Source organism: Lepisosteus platostomus, chromosome 6 (genome assembly GCF_059453375.1).
Source record: "Lepisosteus platostomus isolate fLepPlt1 chromosome 6, fLepPlt1.hap1, whole genome shotgun sequence".
Lineage (NCBI taxonomy): Eukaryota > Metazoa > Chordata > Actinopteri > Semionotiformes > Lepisosteidae > Lepisosteus > Lepisosteus platostomus.
The window spans coordinates 27,982,080-27,997,337 of NC_142616.1; the positions used below are offsets into that span (position 1 = coordinate 27,982,080).

Here is a 15,258-nt window from a genome sequence, read left to right on the forward strand (position 1 = left end):
TGTTTAAACAATGGACAACATTTTATTCACACAGTTAAAGATGTCAAGATAATATTTTCACATAAAATACAGTATATACAATTTGAAGAAATAAAGATTTACATCCTGCTTTGTTGTGATTGAGAACATGTTTAGGCACTAAAATGAAAGTAAAAAAAAAATTGTCAGAGGAACACTTTGTTTCACACTGCAAAAATCATCTCAAGTTTTCTGTTAGGTAAACTGGTGTGCCAGGAATTCCTTTAACTAGCCCTTCTAGTGACTTACACTAGGACTTTATTAAATCCTCATCAAGCAATTATCTCACTTGTGTAAAAATCCTGGTATCAATGAGCAGTGTCAACGTGAATAAATAACATGCAGAGGAATGAGCTGGGTCTCCGTGGGGGCTCAGGACTGCTGGGGCTGTGCTGGGGGAATGGGTTGAGGCACACCAGGTCCCTGCTGGTGGACGGGCAGAGGGGTCTCAGAGGGCTGGTACTGTGGAAGGCTGAAACTCACATCTTTGCGGCTAACGGGCAAAGAAAAATGACAAATTAACTGCTAATAACTTCTAAAAATGGGATTTTGCACAGTATAACTAAGTTCAGGAAATGCTGATAACTTTTGAATGGGGGTGGGGGCTGAGATACATACCTGGGTGGGAGGTCAGAAGAACGTGGTGGATAAATGGTGGCAGGCTGTAATCAATTAGGCAGAGAACACTCTTAACACAGGCAGAGAATTAGTGTTCTTTGCATATAGAGGAAGGTTATTATAGCATTGTCTTCACCATCTTAAGAAGTTACTGAACACTCTCTTGTGTTAATTATGGACATTACTCACTGCTGCTGTCCACTGTGCCATAGTGGTCCAAAACATAGCATGAAGCTACCCCAGCAGTTTAATAGGATCAAAATTCCTACTTTGATATTGTAGAAAGATTTATGTTTCATCATCTTAATTTGAGGAATTTTAATTTTTTTTTTAATTTAAGGAACAAAACAGTAGAAAATTGTAGATGTAGAATAGGAAAATAAAATAAGTCTTTTTCATTTTTTTCCTAGTTGCTTAAGAATTATACTTCTTACCCATGTGAATGTGCAGCGTAAAGGAATAAAATAGGTACCTGAGGTGGCCCTGGGTGGCTCTGTGGCTGACTTTGGGGTGCTGCCCTCTGAGCATTTGTGGGTGCTGAGTTACGAGACCTGTGTTATAGAATTCAGTTTGGGACAGATATAAGGGCAGGCTGTTCTGTTCACTTCAAACGTATTTGTCTCTAACAAAACCCAGAGATTTGTTATATATTGCATTTATTCCACAAGGCTAGCAGTGATGTATCTCTTGGCCATTTTGCTTAATTCATTTTATTTAGTTTTTAGCACTTCTTGTAATGAGCAAAAATTGACAATAGCGCTAAAAGTCTGTTGTGAGTTTCTGCGAACAATATTCATACACTATGGAATAAGGGATATTTCATGTTTGCTGTTGATTCAATTAGAAATGTATTCATGTCTTGCGATTCCATTCCAAGTGTGATCATTTAAAGTTAAGATTGTAAATAACTGCTGCTTTGGTATTCTGCCTTGGAATTACTGTGTGCTGTAACTCTACCTGTACTGACGGGAGCGCTTCTCCCTCAGGCACTGAGGCTTCCAGCCCCGCTTGAAAAGGAAGAGGAGAACGAGAACAATGATGATGATGGGCACCACCAGGAGGAAGAAGATGAGCAGGCCATCTCTGACAGAGGTGTCTGTGGAGACATGCAAAACTACATTAGTGCTGGACTTCATTAACAGTGCCCAGGTGGAAAATGCACTCTAATTGTGGTTTATGTGAGAGAATAGGTGAAGCAGAGGTAGCACAACAGTCACGAAAAGCATAGGACATGAGTGTTCCCTATTCCCAGCAACACCACCACTCACACTTCACTTGCCCCCACCTGAATTGTTCTTGTTATTTCCATGTAAATCTGTGTTTGAGCTCTTTCTTGCATCAGCATATGATAATTAATGATTGCAATTTCTCATTAAAAACTGAGCCTGACTTTATGGACCAACCCCATCCATTCCTATACCCATTCTGGGTTTGCCGTGTGGGAAAAGAAACTTCATGAAAGATATGTTTGTGATGTATAATATTCAGCTGTAAAGAATATTAGGTGATCACACTTTGCGTGCAATATCTTTTTGCAGTTGCTAGGTAGATATGCATTGGAAATCTATGTTTTTTGGTTAGTTATATGTCATTTCAAGCTACTTTACTTACAGTATAAGAACAAAAAGTGCATCATTTCACATATGTACTTCTTACTAGAAAGGAGTACTAGTATTGCAATAGAGAAAGCATTTTATTTAATTGAGACAGTCTGTTTAAAAGCTTAGAAGAGCTTATAGTACCTATAGTTGTGGGTCCGCTGTCTATACTGCCTCCTGAGCCCTTTCTGCTACAGTCTGGGGGGGCCCAGCCAGCATTACAGTGACAGTTTCCTTGATTATTACAAACCTGTAAAAGTCATGATAAATTATCAAGCTGGTTTTCTAATAGACCTTGGTAACCATTACATTGACCTGACTCTGGAACAAGATATTGTCTTTTAGGCAAATGAAGAGTTAATTTTATGTTCCAGTTTTTAACTTCACATGGAAAAATAGGCAGAAAACAATACAACTTTAACATCCAGGATTTCTTACACTAAAACACCAAACCTCCAATAGGGTGGAAGCCCCTTGTTTCAAATTAACATTACTTTATCATTGATAAAAACGATCCAGGAAAACCTAGAAAGAAAAAATGTAGCTATGAAATAGGGAAACAGAATAAATGTTCCTCTAGTTTTTAATACAAATTCTTACAGATTTGTAGATATATTTTATCTAGAAAGAGAAATAGCTTCTAAACTAGAGTATAGTGCTCTAAATAGTTTGTCTCATGTAAAACTATTTGCAGATATATTAATAAACTGCATTATGTGCTATGGCAGCAAACACCTGACTAATTAAGTAGTACTTTTTCATGAATGTGACTCAAATTCTTTACATCTCACTGCCAGGCTTAGTGTGTCATACCTACGCAATGAAACTTCCATCTCAGAAAGTTTTACTCACCCCATTGCCACTGCATTTCTTCTGTATATCACAATTAAAGTTAAGCTCAGAGCTGTTGGTGCACTTAAAGTCAACACAGGCCTGAAAGGAATGCAAGATTGTCATTGTCTTTGTCTTTATCTAACAGAACACCTACTCAGACGTTTTGACTGACATTTGAGGAATTTATCAGTCCATGCCAAATTTAAAATATAAGGCTTTGTACATGATCTTATAAAACAAAACAAATTAAATACTAGTTAACATTTTGAAACACATACTGTATATCTATAGCTATTGCTCAGTCGGAGAGAGCATTTTTCTGTATATTATATTGCACAGAAATCTTTCTGTGGACCAGAGCAGTCACCTTGACATCTTTGACAGAATAAACATACAGGCTTTATTAGCAACACTTTGAGGACTAGTGAACAATAGACTTCTGTATTGTAGGGACCATTCTGTGCCCACATGGAGACCTTTGTTGGTCAAAGATGTCAGAATCCCCAAGATAAAATTGTGCATGCCAAACACAAAAGGGAAGAGAACATTTGATACCAACTGTTTTGGTTTTTGGTGTTGGTGTTGACTGCAGGAAACATTATGGTGCAGCGGTTAATATTGTTGCCTCGCAGAGCTGGTGCCCTGGGTTCCAATCCAGACCTGGAATGTTATCTATGTGGTGTCTGTATGTTTCCCCATGTTTGCATGGGTTTCCTCTGGGTGCTCTGGTTTCCTCCCACAGTCCAAAGAGATACTGGTAGATTAATTGGCTTCTGGGTAAATTGGCCATGATGTTAGTGTGTGCATGTCTGTGCCTGTGTCTTTGTCTTGGGAGGGACTGGCATCCTATCCATGGTGTACCCTGTCTTGTGCCCATTGCTTGGATAGGCTTTGACTCCCCTATAATTCCAAAACCAAAATGGATGGATATTGTTGACTGTTTTCTATAGTGTCAAAGCACCCAGATGGACTGGGACAGTTTTCAGAAAATACCCCTACATGGATGTCCATTTGCAATCCTAAAGGGTTGCATGCTTTTTCATGTCCCGTTAATCATGACCTTGTTTTTGATGAACTGTGATCCTTCGGGAGCAGTGTGTCTCCTATTAACCCGGATCTCACCTTTCCTTGGGAACAGCCTGAGCCTCTGCTGACATATCCTGGGTCCAGGACATCCGAGCCTAGGTCAAAGTCCACATTCACACACTGGGTATTTCCGATATTCTTCACAGTAATAGTAGAACCAAAGGGTGGATTGGTTACATCAACACCACTGCACTGTATCTTCCCACACAGAGCATTCCTGCAGAAGCAAGAAGAAACAAGTCCTATCCATTCAATTACACTATTTGTGGGAGCCAAATATCTTATGTGTGGCTCTGTGTTGGTTTATGTATGTATGCACTTTCTTTCTTAAGACAAAACGTTTACATATGAGAAGAGGAAATTCTAAACCAGTATTTTTAATTGATCAGAGGGTCATAACCAGCTATTCCTTGGGTACTGGCTTTGAGTAGCTTGTTCCAGAATCCTATCATAACTCACTACTGTATCTACCTCTAATTCTAATTCATGTATAAACAACAGAAGTACTTACTCCACTGTACATCTATTAAAAATTGTCCCTGTCATTCCACAGTTCCCAAACCTATCTCCTCTGGTATTGGCATCTTCAAAGCAGATGTTGGGAGCTTTTTTAGCATCTGTGAATTAGACACAGAGAACCTTAAGGTGACAGCGTCCACATAATAACAAAATCAGAAATGAAGAAGAATGCAGTAGGTTAAATAATTAGAATATTCAGATTCAAATAAGAATAAAGGATCTGAGTGAAACAGATATATCCAAATGGTTTCACTTCCGCTGGTCACGGTTTCAGTCTTGCTAAGCTGTGTTTGGGCAAGCTTGGCCTTGACTGAACACCTTGGGCTCCTTCTATCAGGGATCAACTATTTGACCCCAGTTTACTTCATGAAGTGAAAACAGGATGTGGCTCTAGATTCAGATCAGCAGATATGCTTAAATCAGACATTCATATCAACGACATATGGTTTAGAATCAGAACTGAGCTCGGAACCAGGAGTCCCCCCGATATGTAGTAAAGCACGACGGGTCAAGCATTGGCAGTGTTGTATGAGTAACGGTGTTACAGTGTGCTAGGGCATCTCCATTTTGCCACGTAACAGCAAACACTGGGTAACTGGACGTGTAATACCGTAAGTGAGAGATGCTCTGCTGTTCCAATCAGGATGCTCTCCTGCAAGGCACTAAGGAGCTCACAGTTTTTTTATGTATACTGCAGGAGTGTGTATCTACACTGCAGGGACAATAGAAATTAGGAAGAAAATCAATCTGAGCATGGCACCGAACAACACAAAAACAGTCAATACATAGATGGTGCAATGTAAATGATACACAAAACTTAAGCAATAAGTAACAAGTAAACAGAAGTCCAGACAATACCTTTGGTGAACAGCTTTTGGCATTGATAGTCATAGGTCTGGCACCGTCCCTCATAACAGTATGCTGTGTTGTTTTCACAGGGGTATCCATCCATTATGTAGTAGTCATTGGGACAGAAGGGCGAGGTGCCAATGCAGTATTCTGGCAGGTCACAGATATTAACTGACTCTCTGCAAGGTGTTCCCGCAACTTTGAGCTAGAAAACAGCAGAAAATTCCATCTCAGCCCATCAGCAGAGACTGTAATCAGGAGAGACTATATTTACACCCTGTACATATCATAATGAAGCACAGTTATCAATCGGAGCTACACACTCACCTGGCAATTGTCACAACAGCTGCCTTGAGAGCAGTAGGATCCTCTTGTGAATGTGCATGTAGCTGCATCACAGCACTTATCTTGGCAATCCTGCAATCACAGCCATGACTGGTCAGGATAAATCCCATTTATTTTTTGTATGGTAAAGTACAAGTCTTCACACTTTGTGAAAAAGCATCCAAGATACAGTAGCACTAGAGGTGGTTCACACTTTCAAACCAGGTTACATTTGGTGAGAAGCATCAGCTTGTGAGTACAGGCTCAATCCTCAACGTTTTGACTTTGGAACTTTCTTCTGGCATGTGAAACACTGCTTTGTTTTTTTTTTCTTTTTCCTTTCCACCATGGAATTAACCTCGTATTGTTCATTAATGCTTTCAAATATCTGATGGTGTACTGCAGACAAGAATGAATTTGTGTGAATATCCATCTCTGAAACACAAAAATGCCCCGTTCTACTGCTCACTTTGCGTGAGATGCACTGATGAAGTCTTAACTACTCAACAGTTACACCTTTTCTTTTTTCCATGATAAATTCACATAAAGTTTTCTTTCTGAAGCAGGTTTTCCAGTATTATTGTGAAATAACTTTAGCATATGCTCACTCGTATTTAAAATGAAACCCACGCTCTGCTTGTTCAGCCTGATGACCAAGCCCCAGGCAGCCAGCCTCCCAGTACTGTGCATCTTGTCATACCTCAGGCTTGCCACAGTCACACTGCTCCCCTTGATCCAGCACCCCATTCCCACAACCAGCCACCGAGAAGATGTCCAAGGAGGAAGGCTGGTTCTTCAGACAGATGCCTCTTCCTTGCAGGATCAGATTTTCAAAGTCAGTCCCACTGCAGGAGCTGAAGGTGGTCGACCCACTGTGAGGAAGGAAAACACACACATCTTGCATACAATCTATTTATCACTGCGGCACCACAGGTCTGTACATCAAAAGCCAGCTAAGGATTTCAAACTCTCTCCTGTCACAGGCTCCCCAGGTCACAGATGAAGTGGGGTACATTCTCCTGTTTGTAAACCTCTCTGGCACTCTTTGGAATTAAAAGTGCTGCACAAATGCAGTAAATTATAATTATTACTAATTACATTATTCTAATAATAAAAACATGCCATTGGTTTGATACAACATTTTAACAAAAGAGAGTATTATAATGCTATACATTGTATTACACAAGATGAAGAAGCATTTCTTGACTGCGTATGAAGACTTGATAACAAATACTTCAGAATCAATTTCCATGTTAAAACACACAATCACAAACGGTAACAAACTGAGGGACAGACTGATTAACTAAATGACAAGACCTGCATGTGAGGAAACAGAAATGTCTGTTTTCCTCCCAGCAGTAGCTGATGGGAAGTTCTGCCTGCACAGACTGAGATGGAAATATGACTGGAGTTAAAGTACCACTGCGAAGCCAGGGAAGACCTCAGAGGTTTAGATGTTTCCTGCCAATGTCACTCAGTATCTTAGTTTTGCAAGTAAGGGTTTCACTTCAATTAATGTTTGAAAGAAATCCTATAGGCATGTGCCTGTTACAACAATAAGATGTAACTAAAATTAAGGGGACTGGAAATTAATATTAAATCTAAATTGGCTGCAGGAAGAACAAGAAAAAAATCACACAAAAAGAATGAGTGAATCAAAAAAGTCGCAATGGCCTAATTTGAAGAAAACAAATGATTACATTTTTTCCACAGATGTCATTATTGTGCCAAAAATGCTGTCCATTCATTGCTTTTCTACACCTGTATGAAAAATAAAGCAATAATAAATGAGAGAGGCAGCAGAAAGGATCAAAGGGAATAGTCACCTTGCTCCACTGTTCATTATGCAGGATTTCACAGCGCAATTACAATTGCGTTTGTCATCATGGTTCATTCCCAAATTATGCCCCATTTCATGGGCTATCACCGTGGAGACGAACTGCAGAGTGCTGCCCCCGAACTGGGTGGAAAAATCACAGGGATCTGGCAGGACAGCATAATCCAATAACACCCCCTAATTACCCAACATGGATTGCTGTCCATAGACCTCTGAACGGGTCCCCAAATATTCAGGTCGATTGCATGGCCAGAATTAATAATTGCACTCCTAGAGGAATCATCATTTAAGATATTTCTGAGGTGTGGTTAATTTTGGTGAAGAGCAGTGTGCATACCTTAGGACAATTCCAACATGAAACAACGAGAGAAATAAATAGACTAAGTGAGAAAAATAGACCAAAGGTGTGTTAAACAGTGTGCCTACCACATTGATTCCTCCAGCACTGCTTACAGAACACACTGTGCCAACAAAAGCCATTCCCAGCACTCCCTGTGGGTAAGAGGTTTTTCGTCCACTGAAACAAAATGAAAGTGTCAGCTGGAAACAACCTATTCCAGCCAGGGCTGGAATCCTGTGAAAAGACAATCAAGTGTTCATACAGTAGGTGTTGCCTGACTACTCTCTAAAGACCTTGATCAGTAATTGATCAGAAAAGCTGCCTGTGAAGGAGCCTTTTATAGTATAGTATATAGTATATATGTTACTGACTCTAACACATCATCGAGTCCTGTCTAATGAAGAACACAAAGGTACATTTCCAGAAGGGGGCAAAATGCCCTTTCATATAAACAGGAAAGCATTACTACTTTGTATGCCTCCTTTTCACTATAAGAACCATAGTACTTGTTGAAGAAAAGTCTTCACTCGGGTTAGGTGTGGTCAAGCAGAGTAATTTATCCATGCACATGGGGAGGATATAATCATGGAGATCTGAGAGCAGCCTCTCATACAGATCTGTGAGTAACCTCTCCACAGAGATGATAAATGCAATTAGTTTTATACAGCAAATTCACACAGGAAGGTTCCATATTATTTGTTTTTCTCTCTACAAACATTTCTTTGTAATTGACCACATTCTTCTTCAGTTTTACCTTCTATACAGACAAAAGGAAGTATATAAATAAAAGGTGTGAAATGAGCTAGACATTCTGCTGTTGTTGCATTAATATCAAAAAGTCAAATAATATGCTTGCAATTGTTCTTTCATACTGCTGCTGGGTAAAAGGCATTTTTCAAAGACAACTAGTCACTATCTTATACACATAAAAAAAGGTAAATGCTAAAATTCTTTCTCATACTCTTCCTAAAAAATCAAGTCTGAGTGGAATGTGGCAGTAAAATCGCGGGGATCATGATCACCGCTTAAGAGCAGCACATCATTTGTTAGGAGCAGACTCTCCCACGTGCATCATAGCATCCTCTCCTCCCGTCCATCTCCTTTTAGGATGGACAAAACACACAGGGAGAGGGAAGGCTTTCCAGAGGCAGAGGGGACTTGATTCTGGCAGCCAGTGGTCATCACACTCACACTATGAGCTGTCCCACGTCATGTTTCTTCCTGGGGATCAGCACATTCTTCCGCCACTGGACAAAGCGGCCCAGGACCTCCCCCGCTGAACCGTCCACATCAATGGGGTTCTGGTTATTCCAGATCTCCACCCCCACCAGGATCACACGGACATTCAGCTGCTTATAGTACTAAGGGGAAGGGAAAGTGTTTCCATGTGTATTTCTATCAATAAAGTTGACTGGGTTCTTAATTACATTGACACACTTATTTATTCTACATATTATTTATTAATGGCTGGGAAGATGCCCCAAAGACCCTATAGTTGGATTATGTATTTATCAGTAAGGACACACATGAGAGCTTGTTAAGTGTACATTGTTTGCTGGGATAGGCTCCGGCTCCCCCACTATCCTCTTCTGGATAAAGCAGTTACAAAACAGATGGATAGTTTTGTTGTATAGCCAACATGCCATATTGCATGTTCGGCACACACACGTGTGACAGAAGAGGTGGGAATTGCATCTGATGAGAAAATATAACATTTTTCAAGTTTGATGGACACAGAAGATCAAAAACGGAGATGTCTGAGAGCAGCCGTACAACAGCTCCATGTTTCAGTGTCATCTGTTTCTACCAGGATTAGGACACTGTGCCTTTCGGGGTGAATTTCGATTGAGCACTGAAATCAGTTTGGTTTACAATATTTACAATAGTGTGCTCAGACTGATGATGTGTGTGTGGGGAAAGGGAGGTGTGCTTTGGATTTTAAATATTTCTGTAAGTATGCTGTGCGATGGAAAAGGTTGTGAAACGCTGTTGTAAGTTGCACATTTGCTTACCCCATCGAGGAGGTTGGCCATCTGAACCATGTCCTTCTGCAGTGCTGTCTCATTGGCATTCCTGTCATCGTACTGTGAACATAGAAGACTTCATTTAGCTCACTCTGTGTACACAAAGGGGCAGTTTAAACTTACTGCATATGCACAATCAAAAATCAGTATTTCTCTCACCATTTGTTTGTCTGCAACCAAAATCAATTCCACATATCTGGTCTGGGGCAGGTTTCGCTTTTTCTGTTGGTTATAAAATATTTACATTAAAGTTCTCAGACACCTTAAATGATTACTATGTTAAGAGTGTACTTTATTCAGTGGGAGTGTTCTGGAAAAAAGACATGGTACCCTTTACAGAAATATGCAGGAAACAGAGTGGAGTAAATAATTCTTGCAGTACCTTCAATCACTTGGTCTCATTTAGTGTTCCAAAGAAAATGACAATAAATTAGTAATACAGCATAAAAAATCTCTTCACCCTGAACATCCTGGTCATGGATTCTACTGTGTCTGTGTGGCCCTGGTAGTGCTGGCTGTGGGACTCAGTATTGATTTCAAATGGAGGCATCTCATTGGTCACTCCACACACAAATGGGTCTTTCTGGCTGTGCTCCAATAGGAACAGGAGGTGCTCATTGGCTGATGAACGGATGACTGGCTCAAGTCCATAGGTTTTCTGTCCCATTAAAATGATACCACTAAAGAGAGGAACAGGGACAGAGAGCATAAGTTAATAGAGATAAATACAGCTGTCCAATCAAACACTCTTAAGATTGAGCTTACTGGAAATCAGGACATGCACCTTAATGACATCCTACTACTGATACCCTTCTTATAAATAATATAATTGTCGACAGCTTTTGCATTTGGCTCCTAATATTCCTAAATGCTTATTTGAAAATATTACTGACATGATCATTAATGAAGTTTCAAGTAAAAACTGAAGGTTGAACAGAATGTCATGACTGTAGTCAAGACCAGACAAAGATAGTGGCAGTTTTTTTCAGCCACGATGTACACAAAATGAAGAAAAAAAGCAGGAGCACACCTGAGACCAGAGCAGGTGCTGAGAGCAACCAGTGAGTCATCCTGTCCTTCCACATATCCGTGATAATAGCAGTGGTCCTGTGATGACAAAAAAAATGCATTACTGATATAACCTCACAGTTCACTGCAATGCATACAGTACCATCCCCACTCATACCATCAGGCACAATAATTGGTATGACTGAAAACTCCAGACAGCATTGGTGATTCTAACATTGGTATTGAGTCTCATATGTTATTACTGTATATTGACACCTTAGCAGAAAGGCACACAGATATATGCTGTATGACATAGGCATCATACAGCAATAAAGGGTCCTGCAGCAAACTTAAACACTTTTGTCTTACAGCATTCTCTTTAAAAAAACACTATGCTAGTGAAACTAACAGCCAAGCTGTTTAATGATTAAATTCAAAAGAAAACAAAACACTTTCTTAGGTTTTGCTAATTTTAGGTTAGATCCCTGCTGGTTGCTTGTGTTGTTTCTAAATCTAGTTCTTTTAAAAAAAAATTGTGCTGAACAGACGACAATCTTTTTCTTAAAAAAAACAGAATGCTTTTAATATCAAACAAAAAAACAAAGGTGTTTTTAATTAATGAAAGGCGTCCTTTATGAAATTTCACACCTGGCATACTGAAAGTCATCAGATGTCATACACAAATTGGTCTTTGTTCTGTGTAATGCTTCCCAGTTTCTCACCTCCTCTTTAGGATGTGAAGTCGCCATCTTACCACTGTCATCATAAGAGTAGTGCACAAAGGTTTTAGCAAGAAAGTCTCTAAGGAGAAAGGGACAGCATGAACATATTTTTATGGGATTACAGGCAGGTGACAAGCATGAGCCAAGCAGTATGCTTGAAAAAATGACCCAGGAAACTGAAAAAGAAAAAAAACATACTTGTTCTTTTCCAGATGAAGAACGTGATCTTTGTCCTCAATATTAATCGAGTACATCAGCCTGTCTGCGTCAGGAGCCTGGAATATTCCATTGATACAGTTAACCCATTTTTCTCAGCATTTCACCAACCTCAGGTTCCAGTTTGGCGATATTTACTGCCTCGAGACTTTGCATGTCTTCTGTGAAACAGACTGAGTCATAAAAACACTGTAAGGTTACCTGTTCAGAGCCCTGAGGCTGGAGGGTGTCTCTTTTTTCCCGGTCATGAACCACCCTAGGAATGACAACTCTGTAGCTGGACAGTTTAGATGTCTGCTCTGCAAACAGATCTGAAAAAAAGCAAAGATTCTTACACAGAAACCTCTGAAATGCCAATCCACTAGGATACATTCCATAATAATGGCTCTTTTGTTCAAAGTGTCCTCTTGCAATAATCTAGCAGCCTAACTGAACTCTATTATACCACTCAAGGTTAAATCAAGAGATCCATTCACCTGATGTTCTGCTAATGTTTTAAATTTACACAGCTTTGTAGTGCTGATGTAGAGACAACCCTATAACAGGGAAGCCTCTATTGAATCTGAACAGTGTATATGTCACTGGTTACAGACTTCTTTATTCAAAGGTTTGTGGGAGAATGGAACAAGTTACACATCCATGTACAGTAGTTGAAGTCGATATGTTGGCTTCCTTCATGAAACGGCTGGAGGGTATCCTGGGATCAATCAGATACTGATCACTAAATGGGCTTAGAGGGGCTGAACAGAGTCAGCACAAAACACAAGAACATAAGAAAGGTGACACACAATGTGTTTTTCAGCTGGCTTCAAATGAAGAATGGAAGGTGGCTCTGTGGTTCTGTAAAGTCACGTTGTATGAAAGTCTAGATTGAGACAGAAAGGGTGTGTCTTGCTGCCTCTGCACCTCAGTGCAATCTACATATTCACCCTGAAGGCAGTCAATAGTGAGAGGGGGTTGTTTTCTCATGACCGAGAAAAATCAAAGGCTGAAACAGGTCACCAGTAAGGTAATATCATGATGTTGAGGTAGAGAGCTCTGTCAGCCTGTGGGCTACAAAGGAACAAGTAGAAGTTCATTCCAACACAATGTTCGGGTGTTGAGTCTCCCTCAGGTGTGTAGGGATATAAAGGGAAATAAAGAAGAACAAAAAAAGCATGTGAGAGCAGGTGAGAATGAGTGTCCAAGAAATGGAAATCCAGGGGAGAAATGTGAAAAGCAGGAATCTTCTAATACAGAACCTCTCCATCCATTTACAGATTGTAAACCATCTCTCACCTGTGCCGATTCTCATATGCTATTACTTTTTGATAGCTGAAACAGTGCCACGTCTTTCTACTTTTTAGGATGGGATTAGGTCAGTGTGGTGGCTCTGTGGCTCTGTGGCTAAGGATCTGTGCCTGTGGCTGGAAGGTTGCTGGTCCGTATCCTGTGGCAGAGGAATCCTACTCTGTTGGGCCCCTGAGCAAGGCCCTCAACCCCAGCTACTCCAGGGGCACCGTATAAATGGCTGACCCCAAGCTTCTCTCTCCCTGTCTGTGTGTCTCATGGAGAGCAAACTGGGGTATGCGAAAAGACAAATTCTTAATACAAGAAATTATATATGGTTAATAAAGTGATCTTATCTTATTAACCTCTACAGGTAATATAAAATGGTCTAACAGACCAAAACTGACCAAACAATTTAAATAAACAAAAATGTATACATTTTTCAGGTTTAGGCTATGCTGGAGTGTACCATTAAATTATGCCAGTAAACATTATAGCAGCTTTTTAAATTTAATTATTTCTGACAGCAATGGAGAGGCTATGTTTATGTGAATAAACAGCATTGACAACAACCTCAGTAAAAAATTAAAAAGTGAGAATAATTTTCACGTACAATTTTTCCATTTGATTTTATGGAAAGTCCATTTATAGCCACGTACGAGGTCTGGGATGGTTTTCGGTGCGACTCTTACTGTGTCCTCGAGTTCTTAACCACAGAACAAGTCGGTGCTGCCTGGTTGTTGTCTTTCGCGTTAATACATATTTGTGCTGAGGGAGTGTCTGGAAACCAAGCCCCTCCAGACCCCTGTCTTTGTTTAGGCACAGAGATTCTATCCCGTGGAGTGCCAGCCGGTCGGCTGTCCGACGAGGAGGCAGGTGCATGTATACTTATACGCACCAATTGAAAAGTAAAAAAAAAGGTTGACACGCCTTTACTTTTTCAGTTCGAGCTATAAAATAGTTATTTTTAACGGTATAATACACATTCATAAGAATGTCCAAATTTTAATTTGACGAGAAAAAATATGTATATAATGTACAGTATGTAGGAACTCTCCTAAAGATTCCTACAAACGAGAACTTCGCTTATTGTTTTTGCTAGGAGCCTGATATGACAGGAAGTCGTTCAAATGGTCAGCAGTCGCTTGACGAAGTGAAAACGAACCGAGAATTTCAATAGTCATTTTAAAAAATGAGAGTAAATGTCCTCATAAATTAATGTGCTCCGTCTTACGTGAAGGGAGTGTCAAGTTAAGATTTATTAAAAACAAAAAGTGGAAATTACAGAAACCTAATAAAACGGTGCTCAAAATTGTAATAAAATATATAAAAATATTTATATCTGTCATTGTCAGTTTAAAAACAATATTTCAGTATTTCAGAAAATAATCCCCAAGTCAATTTTGATTGACCAATCTTTGGTCACACCTGTTACACTTCTTTTAAATTTAGAGATCAAATTTCATGGCTGAAGTGAAACTACGCTTTTCCATAACTGTAAATAAAACATATAAAAAATTAATTAGTGAATAAACAATATTTGCCACGGTGATTAATACAAATTAAGTCATTATTAATCATGCCTAAAAATAAGAACATCTTAAAGTCTAAATGATAAGTTTACCTGTAGTTTTATGATAACTGTAATCTCGGACTGTTTAATTTGGACAAGATTTTCTTAATGAATATATTTGGAACGTTGTCCTACCTGTAGCTTGACTTCGATTTATAAAACAAATAAAAAAGGAGAATAAGAAAAGACTTCTTTCTAACATTATGAATAATCCAGCAGTGCTTCTATGCCATTAAGTTTAAAGGGCACAGAGTGAACAGAAGATTTCTAGGTGAGGTGCTGTCTTCCGGGTGGGAGTGTGCCGCTGTAATTGGAAAAGTACAGTGAGTGTGCTAGAGACAAGTCATACTGGATCAGGTGCTGACAATGGCCTTTGAACACAATTTGTAATTAGCAACAGGAACGTGGAACGGGTTACACCGG

General features: G+C 39.6%; 1 protein-coding gene across 1 annotated transcript; it reads right to left on the reverse strand.

Moving 5' to 3' along the window:
* Window positions 1-2: 2 nt before the first annotated feature.
* On the reverse strand, window positions 3-14,920 carry adam9b (ADAM metallopeptidase domain 9b; the record flags this gene model as incomplete). The annotated part of the gene is made up of 22 exons (XM_088638177.1): window positions 3-511; window positions 637-680; window positions 1,109-1,187; window positions 1,594-1,732; window positions 2,379-2,484; window positions 3,087-3,167; window positions 4,191-4,371; window positions 4,666-4,771; window positions 5,532-5,727; window positions 5,850-5,939; window positions 6,547-6,718; window positions 7,673-7,806; window positions 8,110-8,200; window positions 9,215-9,384; window positions 10,036-10,107; window positions 10,207-10,269; window positions 10,508-10,727; window positions 11,078-11,154; window positions 11,778-11,856; window positions 11,976-12,052; window positions 12,195-12,304; window positions 14,887-14,920. Coding segments are annotated over 22 exons (2,442 nt in total), but the record flags the coding sequence as incomplete, so codon positions are not given.
* Window positions 14,921-15,258: the final 338 nt, after the last annotated feature.